This window comes from Sapajus apella, unplaced genomic scaffold (genome assembly GCF_009761245.1).
Source record: "Sapajus apella isolate SASKATOON/1434 unplaced genomic scaffold, GSC_monkey_1.0 scaffold150, whole genome shotgun sequence".
Lineage (NCBI taxonomy): Eukaryota > Metazoa > Chordata > Mammalia > Primates > Cebidae > Sapajus > Sapajus apella.
Genome location: NW_022437090.1, coordinates 1745016 through 1760195, shown reverse-complemented (window position 1 = coordinate 1760195; position 15180 = coordinate 1745016). Strand labels below are relative to the sequence as shown.

The following is a 15180-nucleotide window of genomic DNA, read 5'->3' as shown; positions in this document are numbered from 1 at the left end:
TGCTTCCACTCACTGTCACTAACATTCACAAACTCGCCCTGTGCCTGTCCTCATGGTGTACAGAAGCAAGCTGTCCCAATGGGTGCCATGGTAGGGTGGTGCTGATGCACCCAGGAGGGCCTTGGGGTTGAGGGAGTTGGCCCTAGAGTGCTCTGAGGACATGGGCAGTCGGGAGCAGTCTGGGCTGTGCGGTGCACATGGAGAAAGGTTGGGTGGGCTGTGGGAAGGTTGGCTCATCAGCACTTCTGCTTAAGCAAAAATAGCAATCTGGGGCCAAGAAAGGGGAATATGGGTGGGGACGTCCTCAGGGCTGGTCCCTGCCCTCACCCCCCACCCTGAACCCCTCCCCTCCTCCACTTGGCAACTTCAACAGGGTTTGGGGCAGCTTAAAATTCTGCATAATCTTTTCTCATAATATATGTGAAGAAAAGAAGACACATCATATTTATCTTAGGTTTTCTGAGAAGGGAGAGGCAAGCGTGGAATTTGATGCCAACCACTGGAAGCTTTTAGAGAAAACCAGTAATGAAGGCCTGGCTTTATTTACTGTTTTTTATTGCTTAAGGTGCAGACCCAAGAGAGACAGAGCTCTCTTAAGACAATGAGCCTCAGGGCGTGGCCTGGAATGGAGAAGCTGCATGGACTTCAGCAACTCATGTAAGTCAGAGGCTGGCTCTCAGTGTGGGGAAGAGCTGCAAGGATCCTGATGGCCTTAGGGGTGGCCAAGTCTTCAAGTGATCTTGCAGCTTGAAGATGGTGGGGAGACGGCAGGCCAGGTGGCAGTGTGCCACCATGAGGGAGGGTGAGGTCTGGGGACTCCCAGGAGGCACAGCCTTGCCTAGTGTGACCCAGACATGAGCCCAGCACAGGCTGGAGGGTCTGGGAGTGGAGCAGTAGAGGGGCTTTTCTGGGCTCGGCATTGCCTTTACCCACGGGGCATGCAGCAGCTGTGTGAGCGCCTTCCCAAGTCATTTTAAATACCCAAAGGGACCCATGTTCAAAATGTTCCATCTCTTTGTTCGGGTTGGGCACTTCCCAAATGATCATTTTGATCCAAAGAAATCCCAGCCAGTCTGTATTCAGTTATACATTTTATTCTCTAATAGGTACAATACTAAAATAAACACAAATTAAAAAAAAGTTTTATTAAAACAAAACTGTACAAAAAAGCAGTATACTACATTTTAATTACAGAACAGTCTACTGTCCAAAAGGCACTAATCCAGAATAGGAGATACAATGATACAGGACTCATTTGAACTATTTTATTCAATACAATGGAGCGCTTGTTTCTTGGACCATTTACATCTAGAAACAAGGGCTTTTTGCTACAGCCATTACACATTGTTATAAAGATGAGTCCTACAGGTGAAGGTGCAGTATCGCTCTCCCTAGAGGAGGTTCCCATGGAGAGGGGCCACCGTGGAGCTCAGAGGCATAGGGCAGCAGTGGGTGGGGCCTGGGACCGGCCGCGTGGTTGGCCTGTCAGCCCCTGGGCACCCAGAGCTTGTCTTTCAGCGTGGCCTCTGGTGGCTGCTTTCTGGCCATTACTGGCAGCCACTTTCACCCCCTCTTGTGTTTTAGCACCAGCAAAGTGGGTTCTGAGAAGCTCCAGGTCACTGGGGCTGGAGGTGTGGGGATGAAGCATCAGCAGCGGGGAGGCGTTGTGGTTACCTGATCTGAAGAAGGCAGCAACTACTCGGAGGAGGGAGATGAAGCCCAAGGGTGGCCGATGAGCCAGGCTTCAGCCAGGCAGGGCTACCTGCTGCTTTCTGGGCAAACTTCTGGCCCCAAAATATAAGGGCCTGTTGCAAAGTTCAGAGAGATCTGTGTCCCTTCTTGGTAGACCCAGAAAAGTGGCATCAGATCATCTTTTGTCCTGGAAGTTGATTTTTACAAGTGAGATTTTGCTTCCCAGAGGGAAGTCAAAATACAGTGACCAGCCTGAAGTGGGGGGCCCTTTCTTTCCGTCCCACAGGACCACAAGCAGCTCCAGGCCACACTGCACCGCATACGGGAGCCGAACTCTGTTGGCTCACCTGTGTTCAGTGGCCAAAACAACTCTAAGCCCCATGCTTATTCTTTAATGGACTCTGGACCTCAGGAAGAGAGATACTGCAGCTTTCCACACAGTGTCATACACATAGAAGACAAAGACAGGCATCTGATGTTAACAAAAATAAGTAACAAAGAAATAGGATTAAACCAAATCTCTTCTCACAGCATCCTATACTACATCCTCCTTCTGCTTAGCAGAAAATTGTACGTACACAAAAATACAAATACACAATTTTGTAGAACAGTCTGATTTTAATATATTTATATATATTTATATTTATACGAGTGGCAGGTTAGTTCATTATATAGAGCTTTTTGCACTTTTGGCTCATATGCAACAAGGCTTATAAATTCAGCTTCAGCTTTCATTCAGGTTTTATAGCTTTTGAACAATTGTTTTCACATTTAAAGCAGCATCCAATTTGCACTAGGAGTTCGTGGTGATAACAGGAAAGACAGGGTCAGAGGTTGTCGAAGGGATGGGGCATGGGGGGGGATACATTCCAGTGTGTGTGGCGATGGGCGGAGGATGCCGTGGGACAGAGCTTACCATGATGACCCCTTGAGGTAGACTGAACACCTTACAGCAGACTCAGACACAGGTGTGACTCGCCCTCAGGGACACATGGCGCACAAATGGACAGGGACCAGAGGAGACGCCAAGGGGAAACGCGAAGACTAAGACACACAGCAGCCGAGGCAGGGAGGGGCGCGCTGCCCCCACGCCCATGTGGCAGGGATCCCGCATGGCCCATCTTAGAAATTCGACTATTTGGTGGACGCTAAACACTTCAGGCAATCCCAAGGCATCTGCTCCGGGATATCCGCCGAGACTATAGCCACTACGCTTGCTTTCCATTTCCTAACTTGCTGCGCAGCTGGTTCCCAGCCCACGCTGAGGAGTAAAGCCGAGCTGCCGTGGTTCAGCAGTGGAATCCACCCCAGCACTCTGCTTGCGCTGGAGCGTTCAAGTCCAGTTACGTGAGAACAAACCGGGACTCTCTTGCTGCCTCTAACTGCATTTCACTGTCGCCCTGCCCAGTGCTCTGCACCCTCACTTACATTCAGCTCTTCCCTAGACAATTACACCTAGGGTAATCGACAAGCACTTGGTAGAACCTGCAAAAACAGCATCCGGAGAACTGAGGGACGACGTACTGCCTAGGGTCTGGGTTGGCTGACATGCTACAGAAAAGCCTCATTTTCATGACCACAGCACTATCCTCCCATTGGATCACCTTCATCAGCCCGCCTTCCCTATCAGGTCACAGTTCATTGGCAAGTTTGCCCACGTATCAAATGTGAAACCCAGTGTTTGGGTTTTTACATTGTCTGAACAAAAATGCTGGATTATTAATGAAAATAAAGTGCCTGGGTATGGATTGTTCCATTTTGCAAAACCTTTTAATGCACCAACAAATCATCTGAGCGCCGCTTAGTGATGTGATTTGAACAGAGTGCAGTCACGAAATAATCCGTCGTACACCCAGCACAGAATAAAGGCCCCGTATTTAGGTCAGACTTAAATGATTTTTTAGAAAAGAAGCAAACAAATACTCTCACATTCATTTCCAAAGACACACTTTGGATCTGGACGCCAGACTGCTGGACTTCCCGAGCCCTTGTGAGCAGACACCCTGATCTCTAGTCTAGGAAGAGAGGGCTCAGAAAGGCAGCTGGGGCTCCTGTGGCTCACGCTGGCAGGGGCGGCAGCAGGCTGATGAGCTAGGGTGATTCGATGCTTCGCCCTCTTGGATGTGGACATTTTCCAGCTCCTACCAAAGCCAGAGCCAGAATGCCGCTGAAGCTGTCTTGCTCTCCTGTCTTCTTACTCAATGGCTACTGAGACTTCCCTAAGCAGACTCTTAAATTCTCTATTAACCAAGGCCAAACCCATATAAACAGAAACAGCCCTAATGAAAGAAATGCTGGAAAACAGTGACAAAGCCAGCCTGACGTGGCTGTGATCTCTCCCGCTAGCTTGTCCCTGCCTTGCTCTGCCTGCAGAACACCAGGGACACTGAAGAGGGGCAGCCGCCCTGTGCCCACCCTCAAGGGCCAGTGCAGGGTGGGGAGGGATGGGGACAGGGCACAGGCCCACTCTCTGGCAGGTTCCAGAGGTCTGTAACTTGCTTAGGCACTTAAAAAACATAAATAAAAATCTATCCTTGAAAGGTACTGCATACCCAACGTGACCATGGCCATGGAAGGGAAGGCGAGCCCGCGGGGAGGTCAGAGAAGGCTGTGGGCTCTTCTAGGGGAGGCAACGCTGGCGTGCCTGGCATCTCTGAGCAGGGGGAGTGTCCTGCCTTGCAGCCTAGGTATGTCCGAGGATGCCAATGTTGTGATGGCTCAGGGTCCAGGGGCTCGGCCCGGCAGAGACCTTCCTGTGACCGCGCTCTATAGCCCCCAAGGGAGAGGCTGGGAGGAGACGTGGCTCCCAGGGCCTGCTCTAGACGCCCACCGTGGGTCGAGGAGGCACAGGCTGCACATGCTTGCTTTCTAGAGTAAACGTGAGGCAGCTGCTAAGAAAAGAGGAGGCCCTTCCGAATGTCTCATTGAAACCGAGGCGCCGTCAGGGGACACCCGCCCCAGCTCCCAGTGCTTCGAGAGACAAGCCCCACTCCCCAGCCCTGAACTTTGGTTTTGGTTTTGTGGTGCCCATTTTCAGAGATGCAGGATTAAGGGGCTCACTGATTATAACATTGTGAAATGTGGTTTCAAGGCAAAAAGCAATGCTGCTTGAAAGCAGCCACCGCTGAGCGCGGCTCCATGCAGCCCACTCTAAACTCTGCCTGACCCCGTGAATCTGGTGTGAGAACAAAAAGAATTCAATGGAACGTCACCAGAGTGGCTGCTGCTTACATTAATATGACACTAACGCCATTCCGTGTTCTGGCTTCATAGCTCCAGCGAATGACGACGTGGAAAAATGACTCTCACAAGTTTATGCTGGGATCTTAGTTCCATTAATGGAAGAAAAGGAGAGGTTTCTGTGCTCAAAGGAAGCCATGATACATGACTGAAACTTACACTCAGCCTGAAGTGACGGGAAGTTGAAAAAGTCCTAAAGGGAGGAAGGAATAAACTTTGAAACACAAATTGGGTGACTCATCACTGCCACAGACAGCAGTTTGTGAAAGCTGTGAGCGCCTTCCTAGGGAGGAACTGAACTGCTCCCATTCCAAAATCCCAATGGCACCCCAGCCACCAGATGCCAAATCTGGACTGATAACAGAATGCAAGACACACCTACCTTTCTCCTTCAAACTGAGGTGGTCTTTTAGGGAGTAGAGGTTGGATAATAATGTAACTATGTACCTATTATGGGGCCATCGAGCCAGGGAGACTCTCATGGGGGACCAGTCCACAGCTGTGGCCTTGCTTCTGGGGTGGTTCCAAGATGCCCAAGACAGGGCAGAGAAGATCAGAAGAGAGGGACCATGAGAAAGCCAAGCCCTAGAGAGCCACTTAGGTTTGACGGAAAAGAGGTAGACAAGGAGAGGGGGGAAGAAACACAGACCTTGAGTTAGCTGATCAGGTCAGCTTGGCGCCCATGTCCCTGTTCAATGTCCCTGACAAGTCACCACAGTTCGACGTGGCAGGACAGGGACCAGACCTCTACCTTGAAGGAGCTTGTGCCTCGGCTAGATTCTGGGTACTAGAAAGTTCTTATGCTGAGCCCAAATCAAGGTGTGTCTCCAGCAACTGTTATTTCTTGGCAGTCAGGACCCATGAGGAGCCAGGGAGGCCTGCGGCAGAGCAGACACTCATCTAATTCCAGAGCCCCAGAGCTTCAGTTTCCAGAGAGCAGGAGGGGCTAGCCAAAAGCTCCAGAAGACAGCGGGAACCCCGAAGGAACGACCAGGTAAGTGCTACAAGAGCTAGAGAGAGAAGACGGGAAGCGCAAACAGGTTTCCTATCTGTGCCTTGGCTAACCGCAGGTAGGGGGTGCTCAGCACACAGGTTTCCCACCCTGTCCACTGCTGCTGTACCTCCCAGCACTCCTGTCCTCATCGCTGACCAAGGAGGAAGACTCTGGAGGGGCTGTGGCATCCAGACCCTCAAGGAGGGAATTCAGCTCACAGAGGGGGCGATGCCACAGTGCGTCTGGGGGGCTACCTGGCACTGCCGCATGAGAAAACAAACCAGGTTAGTGTTCAGAGAGGCAGACCACTGTATATGTGGTCCATTCTTTGATAATGAATGTCCTACTGAAATGAAGAAATGAGGGGAGACTTGCCTTGCCGTGGGCCAGGTGACTTGCGTGGTGTCGGGTCATGAGGCAGTGCACAGGCCCAGCACACAGTACGTGCTCAGGAAACATCGGCTGCGTTGTCTTGACTTTGGGGTGCTCAGAAGACCTGTGCATTTATCTCTGTAGCATCATGATTTACAATGGTGGCATCTTTAGTTTCTTACAAGAATGACTGCTGAGGTTTTTATTCAAAAACTATGTATTTCATGGCTAAGCGTTGCTTGGATTTTCAGTGATTCTGGTAGGTTGGGTTGTGTTGTTGTTAGGGAAAGGGCGGGGCTGCTGGTAAAGGAATAGATAGTCGGGGTTTTCTGGATCAGCAAAGTGGCCTGCAGAAGCATTTGGGAAGGGAGGTGCCTCTCTGACTTTGGTTCTTTTGAAGTAGCACCATCCCTGAAGCAGCACCTCTAATAACTTGATCCCTAAGACAGTGGCTCCATTAGAAGGTTTTAACTGTGGTGTGAATTCTGTTCTCTTTGAATGTAGGTGGATCATCAGAATGTTCTGCTGGCGGTTTCAATGCATGTCTCACAAATCACAGAATTAGACTCATCCAGTCAGTTCTTACCATCTCTAATCTTAAGACGGATTCTAAATTCTAATGGAGATAGTCATCTTTTAGCAGCTGGGAAAATATGAAAAGGGATGCTCTACCCTTTGGGGTCGTAAATCTGTGATCATTCCAGTTGTCATACAGACTGATAGGATCCCAAAGAAAACAGTCTCCATGACTGCACGCAGGGATCTTGCAAGCAGGTGTGCAGGGGCTGGGTGGGAATGAGGCTGCTTTCAGAGCCTGCAGGAGGAGGAATACTGAGGGAATACTATACATTTCTTTGTAGATATTTTGTTGGGAATAAAAATACAAGAAGATTCCAAAGGCCTAAGAGCCTTTCCCTACATTCTCTAGGTGTGTGTGTTTTCAGGGAAGAGGACAATTTTAGTTTTAATTCAGCAGCCTATTTCAGCATTCTCATGAGACTGAATTGCAACTAGCATTTCAACTAGGTTAGGATTCCTTGTGGTACGTGGAGGGGGAAAGATTTGTACAAAGAAAAGCAGCAAAACATGAAGAAAGGCCAGAGCCATATTCTCTCCAGTGGCTAGCCTAACCAATCCAGGAGTGTTCAGACCTGGAAAAGAAAAGGCTCATGGTCCTGGGCTCACCCAGCACAAGTGTGGGCCTCAGGGCATGAAACCGCTTACGAAAGGCCATTTGTCACTGTGTCGGGTGCTGATATTCTTGTAGACTCACTCTTGATCATATAATTGAATAAGGACCTCTGCAAATGATGGGGAAATAAAACCAAATTCTAGGGAAAGGTAAGTTGGTGACTCAGCAGCTCCTATCCAGTGTGACACTTCAGGAGACGAACAGGGGACCATGGTCAGGGACCATGTACGGCAATGCTCAGTGCGACAGGGAGCATGGAAGAGAGAGGAAGGGCGGGAGGGAGAGAACATGGGCTCAAGCGCCGGGGAGAGGCTCACAGGGGACAGCAGAACAGTGAGGAAGACTCAGGGTGGCCGCAGTGCCGGTGGCTGGGGCAGCTGCCAAGTAAGAGGGGTGTGAGAGAAGCGGGCAGACACTTGTCCTGTGCTCTGTCCAGCAGCTTCAGACGTAGTGAACAGCACTCCGTTCACGCCCCTGCCTGCTTATCGCCTGTGTTAGTTATGTGTGTCCTGTCATGTTGTCTGCTCTGAGTTCTAGGATTCAATGAGGAAAATTCAATTTTCTGTAAATTTCTCTTTGGGAAATGCTTTCCGATAGTGATGGCAATGGAAAGATCAAGCAACCAAGGGAAATCTGAAGATCACAGGGAGCCCAGGAAGCAGCAATATCCTTGAGTTAGGTCAGCAAGGGCTCTGAGCGGGCCAGCCCTTGGGCTGGAGTGCACTGGGGTCCAGGCAGAGGGGCTCCTTCTAGGGTCCTGACTGTGGTTTCTGCCAGAGGTGAGGCAAGTTGGAATTGGATGTGAGTGACGTTTCAAAGAACTTAGAAGTCAAATTGGGAACAATAATCAAAGGCTTCCATTTTGAAGCTGAAACAACTCCAAATCCTTCTCTTTCACTAAGGGGAGAACACGAGCACCATGTCATTATCTTAGTTTACGGAGTTGCTGTTCCAAATGTTCTCGGGAGCATTAGTGCGCTAAGAGGGAACAGGAGATGGGAGCTCTGCCATTTCCAGTCACATAAAGGACAGAAATCCTTTTAATTATGACCATGCCAATCTACATCCTGCTAAAACAGCTAATTACATGTCAGAAGGACACTCAGTCATTCAGAACAATTGCCATTGTATTTTTATATATTCATTCTATGCCACCCCCCTCAATTACCATGGTTACAATTTGAAAAGATTCAGCCCAACCTTCATTTGATCACATCACACCAATGTGAATTGGAGAGTTAATTATGGCTATACAGAGCCACTCTTACTTAAAAGAAAAGAGAAAATGAAAATGGGGAGTCCAGGGAACCGGCATCCCGAGACTTCTCAAGTATGAGCTGGGCTGCGCATCCCCACGCCAGCCGCACCGACCACACGGAGGGCAGCCGAGCAGCAGCGGATGCAGCTGTCCAGACCGGGGCCGACCAACCCGCAGACCAGCCACGGGAAAGGAGTGTCAGGAGAGGAGGAAGGTGCGGCGCCCCTGCAGCTGTGCCCCTCTGGGTGCGGTTAGGAGGCTGGCTGATGAGAGACAGTGGGTGTGGCATGTGGGTGGTCAACTGTCTCATGGTGTCAAAATGCATGTCACGTTTCACGTGAACAGAATCAACTAAATTCAGTTCTGCCACGAATGTCAGAGGAAGAATGACTAAAAAGAGGCTCAGGGATCCATACGCCTGTAATCCTGAGGCATCTACGTCATTGAGATAAGAAGCCGGCAAATCTTCCCTCCTCCCCTCATGTGTCTCTTCCCGTCTTGATTTAAAACCAAGGCAGTGTTAAAGGAGACTGGAGCTTTCAGATTCTTGGCTTGCTTTTTGATGCGATTTCTAATCCTCACCAAGAAAGAATAACAAAGCCAATACTGAAACTCTCAATATACAGACTTCCAGGTTTGAAAATTATACGTAGATCTGAACAAAGTTACCTTTCTGAGATGAGTGAGTCAACCACTGGCCTGGGAGGTCACAAGACAGTAGCTTATCACTTGCAGTTTATAAATAGAGCTGAGAACACCCTTTCCAAACACAACCTGTATGTGAGAGGACTTTCCGTCACCAGAAAACTGACTTGTTGGCTTGCATCTGAGAAGCCTTTCCTACCACCTTAGTGTGCTAGTTTTCTGGAGAGTGGTAAGGAAATCTTTCTTTTAAAGTGACAGTCATCTTTGAAACCAAGCATGCATAAAGAAGTAACAGCACATTACAGGAAAAGGAAGGCCCTCTGCTCTGACCGCACACCACGTGACATCCGGACAGCTGACCTGGCCATGCGCAGCTGCTTCTCCAGGAAAGCCTTCCACTCTCGGGGAACACGACATTGGATAACTCAGGTATTCCTAATACGGAAATGAAGAAACAGTAAGACGGCTTTCAGGGCATGCAGCTCAGTTTGCCAAATTCAACATGGCTGACATGATCCCCAAATTCCAAGGAAACATCCTTGCTATTTAATGAATACACGCAAAAAAAAAAAAAAAAAAAAGTAAAACGCCTTCTGTGTGTCATTCCCACCCCTGCCCCAGGACATCCCCCCACCCCATGCCACACTCTCCAAAGATACAGCAGGAGCTGGGCAATGTGCCCAACTTTCACTGGGAAATCTTGACAAATCAATCCGGCTCAGCAAAGCTATAAATGGATTTGGGTGGTCTCAGCGCAGCCCCCAAGAAATACAGTAGTAAAACATGACTAACAATCACAACGAAATGACAAAATCTATCATCACTCTGACATGATTCAGGTCACAGAGACTGACACAGAAACCAGCACACAATGGCGTGGGTTGGGTTCTTCAGTGTAGTGTAGTACTGAGCATGGGATCATCAACAAGAAAAATTATTGCCTAAGAATCTGTGGAGACATCTGGGGAAGAAAACACGCTGGTTTTTCTCTCAACAACAAAAGACAAAAAGCAATTTCAAAAGGCAGAGCCACAAATTAAATGGGAAGACTGCTTCTAACCAAACTCTTCTTAAGACCAGATAGTAAAGACTTAAGAGTTCACATTTGTAGGACAGGGATGGGAGGGAGGGAGAACATTTGTGGAAAAGGGATCATTCCCACAGTTGAGGGCAGAGATGATCATGCTGGTCAGTGGAATATGTAGCTGGTCAAGACGAGGAGGAGTGTTTGTGTGAAGAGATGGACCACACCCAGCTACTTCTCCCTGCTTTAACAAGATTAGAAAATTCTAGCAAAGAAGTCAGCTGAAGACTTAGTCAGAGGGAGAGAGAAGAGAAGCTGTTCGGACAGATAGCATAAGGGTGGAGACTCCTGCAGCAATGAGTGTGTTTATACTTGGTGCCTGATGGTTGATACCCAAGGGAGAAGTTTCTAAAGCCAGTATTTCTTAAAGACAAGCGTTAAACAGGCAGAAGGGAAACAATTATATTGGTGAATTCTTCAGTCATCTCCTGTGAGGTAAAATATATCTGGGTACATGGACCTAACATAGGTGGTGGTGATCACTGAACTGGCTGGCAGCATAAATCTACCAAGAACTAGAGAACTTGACATGCACACTTTAGTATTGACGATTTTCCTCCTCTCTGCCCCAGGTTCCTTCTTCCTGTGAGGGGCCATGGGAATGTGAATATGGGGGTGGGGTGGGAGGACTGACCTTGTGAGTGACAGGGGTGGGGACTGTTCAAAGTCATAGGTGGGTGGGAGGCAACTACCTTTACTAACCACATAAAGAATTGTGATTGTGATTGTAAAGAAAATTGCCATAAGGGTATTCCAACTTTTTAAACTTTGCTGAAAGAAACCAAAATGTCCATATGGGACTGAATGGCACTGAAGGCTTGAGATGAGAATGCAGGGTGTTGCCCTCCCCAGCCTTCATCTGCTGTTGGGGTGATCAACAGATGGGCAGATCTCATCAAGATGACCCATTTTAAAAGGTGCTTGTGTCAGTGTTTTTAAAGGCTGGAAGTTTACCCATCTGACAATAGTAATTCAATTAAAAGTGTCTTTAAAGAAATAACAAATTACATGAATACCTGTTGGCAAGGTCCCCCCACCACTTTAAAGGACTTTTCAAAGTCTTCCTGACTGGAAGGAGCCACCCCTGCGGAGTCCCCAGGGCCTGAAGGAGGGAGAGAAGTCCGACGGGAGGGGCACAGACACCGAGAAGCACACAGCGTGAGTTTTTAGAGACTGGCTGCTTTCCCTTCAGTAACAAGGAAGTTTAGGGTGTCTCTTTTAATTCCACCTCTAAAACCTGAAAAAGATTACAAGAAATATACTACCTAAAGATACTAGGAATGTAAGAGGAGCAGTGCCACACACCATTAGAAGAACTAAGGTGGCCTGGACAAGACAAACAGAAAACCGACAGATTTAAATCTAGGCCCAAAGGAAGTAAACTTTCACTCCTGATGAAAAAGCAAAGGTGACATGTAAGGCAGTGGGTCTTCTCCAAAGACGACGATGACTGTGGGTGGAAAATGCCTTCATCCTGTTCCCACTGAGCGCTACAGGACATTCTCCTGCAGTGGCACAAATGTTCTTTCAGTTATACCACATTGCCAGATAGGGCCTGGTACCACCCTTCATGGACTCCCAACTCCTTTATTCTCTGAAGCTTTTTTCCTCCCTTATAGGTGTTAAAACAATGAAACCTTTTAGTGCTTCTATGGCAATCTTTGTATTTCTTTAGCAACTGCAGCTGTCTTAACAGTTTGAGTCTGTTCCTTTAAAAAGACCAGCAAGAACAAATGATACTAGCAATCCCATCATAAAGAAGCTATCGATTATAATAATCTCCTTACAATCAATCATGAATGTGGCTTGTCAGAGAGTAGATTTTTTTCTCTGTCTCCTTGTTCTTTCCGATTCAATTGAGAATAAGCAGACAAAATTCCACCAAAATGGAAATATTTCCTCTAAGCCAAATAAAAGGGAAGAAAGATAACGCAATCTCCTAATTGAAATAAAAAGTCAGATAGACCAAGAAAGAATATGAGAGGGGAAAGGGAGGCTCATTCCTGAGAATAACAAATGCTACTCTTAAATTTGTTGGTTCAAGTAATACAGTAAAACAGAAGAGATGGCTCTGCTTTACTTCAATGCTTGGAAGCTGGAAAAAGTACATATATTTTTCCCCCTGAAATCCATGGACAAGAGCAGGAGCAGGCCCTGCATATAGCTCTTTATAGTCACAGACATATATAAGGTGGCACTTTCATGCTCTCGCAAAGACTCGCCTCACACTCACATAAGCACGATTAACAGATAAGGAAATGATGCAGTCAGCATGTGCCTGAAGTGGAAGAAGGTCAGATAGAAACTGGCGGATACTCGGTATCTCCTGAATGAGAAAGGGAAAATCGAGGAAGGTCATTCAGTCTCTCATAGTTTTAAGTTGAATACATTTGGTAGAGGAGGATGGCTGAAGAGGTAAGGAAATGGCACCTTCCTTCTGTCTTAGAAATTGTTTTCAGGTAACGGACAGAAAGAAGCCCCACGTAACAGCCAGACCCACAGTCCCCTTTAAACACGGCTTCGTTCTACACAGCAGGGACCGGATGAGGCAGAAAATACATAGCAGTTGTGCCTCTTTCAGATGCACCCTGTGCTGCTACATTGAAGGCTCTTTCCTCTTACCCACAGTGACAGTGTGTCATTTAATCGGGATGCCAAGAGATCATTTTCATACAAGGCCAGCAGATGTAATTTTCTTTGATGCATGAATAGTTCATCATTTTGCTACTAGATGACAAGGTGATCACAGGGTGACTTTAGAACACAAGTTCACTGTTTGGTATTTTTGAGTTCTCAAAATGAAAAAAAGATTTATCAAATATAAATATCTTTAAAAAGTAACAAAAGTGCTACATATGTGATCAAGGAAAAAAATTCCATTAGTTACTGCCGCTTAAAGTAGATTAAACTTTACAAATATTACCACATCCATTATCAATATGGCTTCCAATTATTAAATAAATTGCCTGTAGCAATACAGCTTTTCACATCTCTCCAAGGACAGAGTAAAGAGAACAGCAAAGCAGTCCCATCCTGTTGTTCTGGTACAGCCACAATGTGAGTGGGAAGCGTCCCCTGCTTTTCTCTGCTCCTATCTGGGCAAGCGTCTGCATCTGTGACAGGCAGCATGACCCCACTATGAAGTCTTCTAGTGACCTCTCAGATTGAGGGGGCTTCAGTTTAATGGATACAAACACTGCAAGTTTTTTCACTCGTTTTTGACCTTAGCTCCATCCTTGAAAGATTTTTTTGGTAGCAGGGAAAGGGGACACCGACAGGAGGCAAAGCAACTTCCACGATGACCTCCAAAACTTTTCCAGGCAGGCACTGCTAACTGTGCCGCGGAATGTGCAGTGGTTCTGAAAACTGGACTTTAGCATCCATCAGACATTCAGCTCTTATTTTTTTTTCCCAATGCTCTCAAGCTGGGTTTTGTTTTTTTTTTTATGACTTTTAGTTTTTGTTTTTAATCATGGTCCCAAAGGCAGAAGGCAGTATTTTATCTACTAAGTCACACAGCTTGTGAGAGAAAAGGATGTCTGTGTCAGGCATGTTAACTTCAAACAAAATGTGAGATTGACTTTTTCCATTGACATTCTTAGCACAGCACCCAAGAAGTATAATCTAGCCACAGCGTGGCTATAATGAGGCACGGCTTATTGCAGCTGGAAATCAATTATCCTCACGCTGAGGTGGGGGTTCTAGTGTTCCTCTGACTCTGTGGATACTCCCCAAATGGTGTCTGTCATTCCTGTGCCACGACCTCAGCTTGCATCCTATCAGTCTTGGGGAAGGAAAAGGGGGTACAGACTAGTGTTACAAGAATCTAAAGGTACCCAAGATTTTACACGTAGCCTAATAATTGAGAACTGAGGGCTATCTAAATACCTGGAAGCACTTTCTTGGAATGCTAAGACGGAGCAGCAAGATGTTCTAGCCTCGGGGGCTGGGAGAGGGAAGTTTGGTTGGTTGGTTGGTTGGTTATTATTTACTAGGAATTAATACTGAGAGAGTATATGCAAAGGCTGAGGGCACCATGCCATCTTCACAGAACAAGACCCTAACGGCTACCTGACATACAAGAAACTGCAAGTTATACTGTAAGAACACATGTTAAGGACCGAGGAAAGTCTGCTAAGGTGCTACGTCTAAACTAAGTTAACTCGTCGTGTTTAACCTCCCTGATCAGTCATCATCCAGGGCCTCTGTCTTGATTTCGTTGGCTCCTTGTCGGGCCAATGCCAAGATAGTGTGGTTGACTGCTGCCATTTCCACAGCTAATGAGATGGGGTCTTGGTGGTCACTATGGCTCGTACTGTCATCCTAGATGTGCGGAAATAAGAAACAAATGTTATTAGTAGATTGGTAGAATTCTTCCGTCACAGAAATACATGCTGGGGCAAGGGGAGGCAGAACATTCATGGGAGGAAACTGGGGGAGGGGCTCATGATAGAACAGAGGTGAATTGTATTTAAGTAGACACTGAATGGATATGGGTCCAAATATTTTCAGTTGATAATTTTATGATTCAACAAGTAAAACACTAAAAATGTATTTCCTCCCTGTTAATTCTATTCATTCTATTAGAAAGATTGCTGGTGGTGATAATCAAACCTACAGTGATTGATATAAAACCAACAATTTGGATCTTTCTGTATGCAACAAATATAGCACTAATCACTGAAGGCCATACTAGTGAGCTA

General features: G+C 47.1%; 1 protein-coding gene across 17 annotated transcripts in view; it reads right to left on the bottom strand.

The window, feature by feature from the left end:
* Positions 1-1082: 1082 nt before the first annotated feature.
* HMBOX1 (homeobox containing 1) overlaps positions 1083-15180 on the bottom strand; it is a 182235-nt gene continuing 168137 nt past the window's right edge. For all 17 annotated transcript variants that reach the window (XM_032265389.1, XM_032265378.1, XM_032265395.1 and 14 more), the window contains one exon: positions 1083-14800. Coding sequence is in view for 10 of the 17 variants with exons in the window: in XM_032265378.1 (XP_032121269.1) it covers positions 14663-14800 (138 nt within the window). In the remaining 7 variants the exon portion in view is untranslated. The remainder of the gene's footprint in view (positions 14801-15180) is intronic.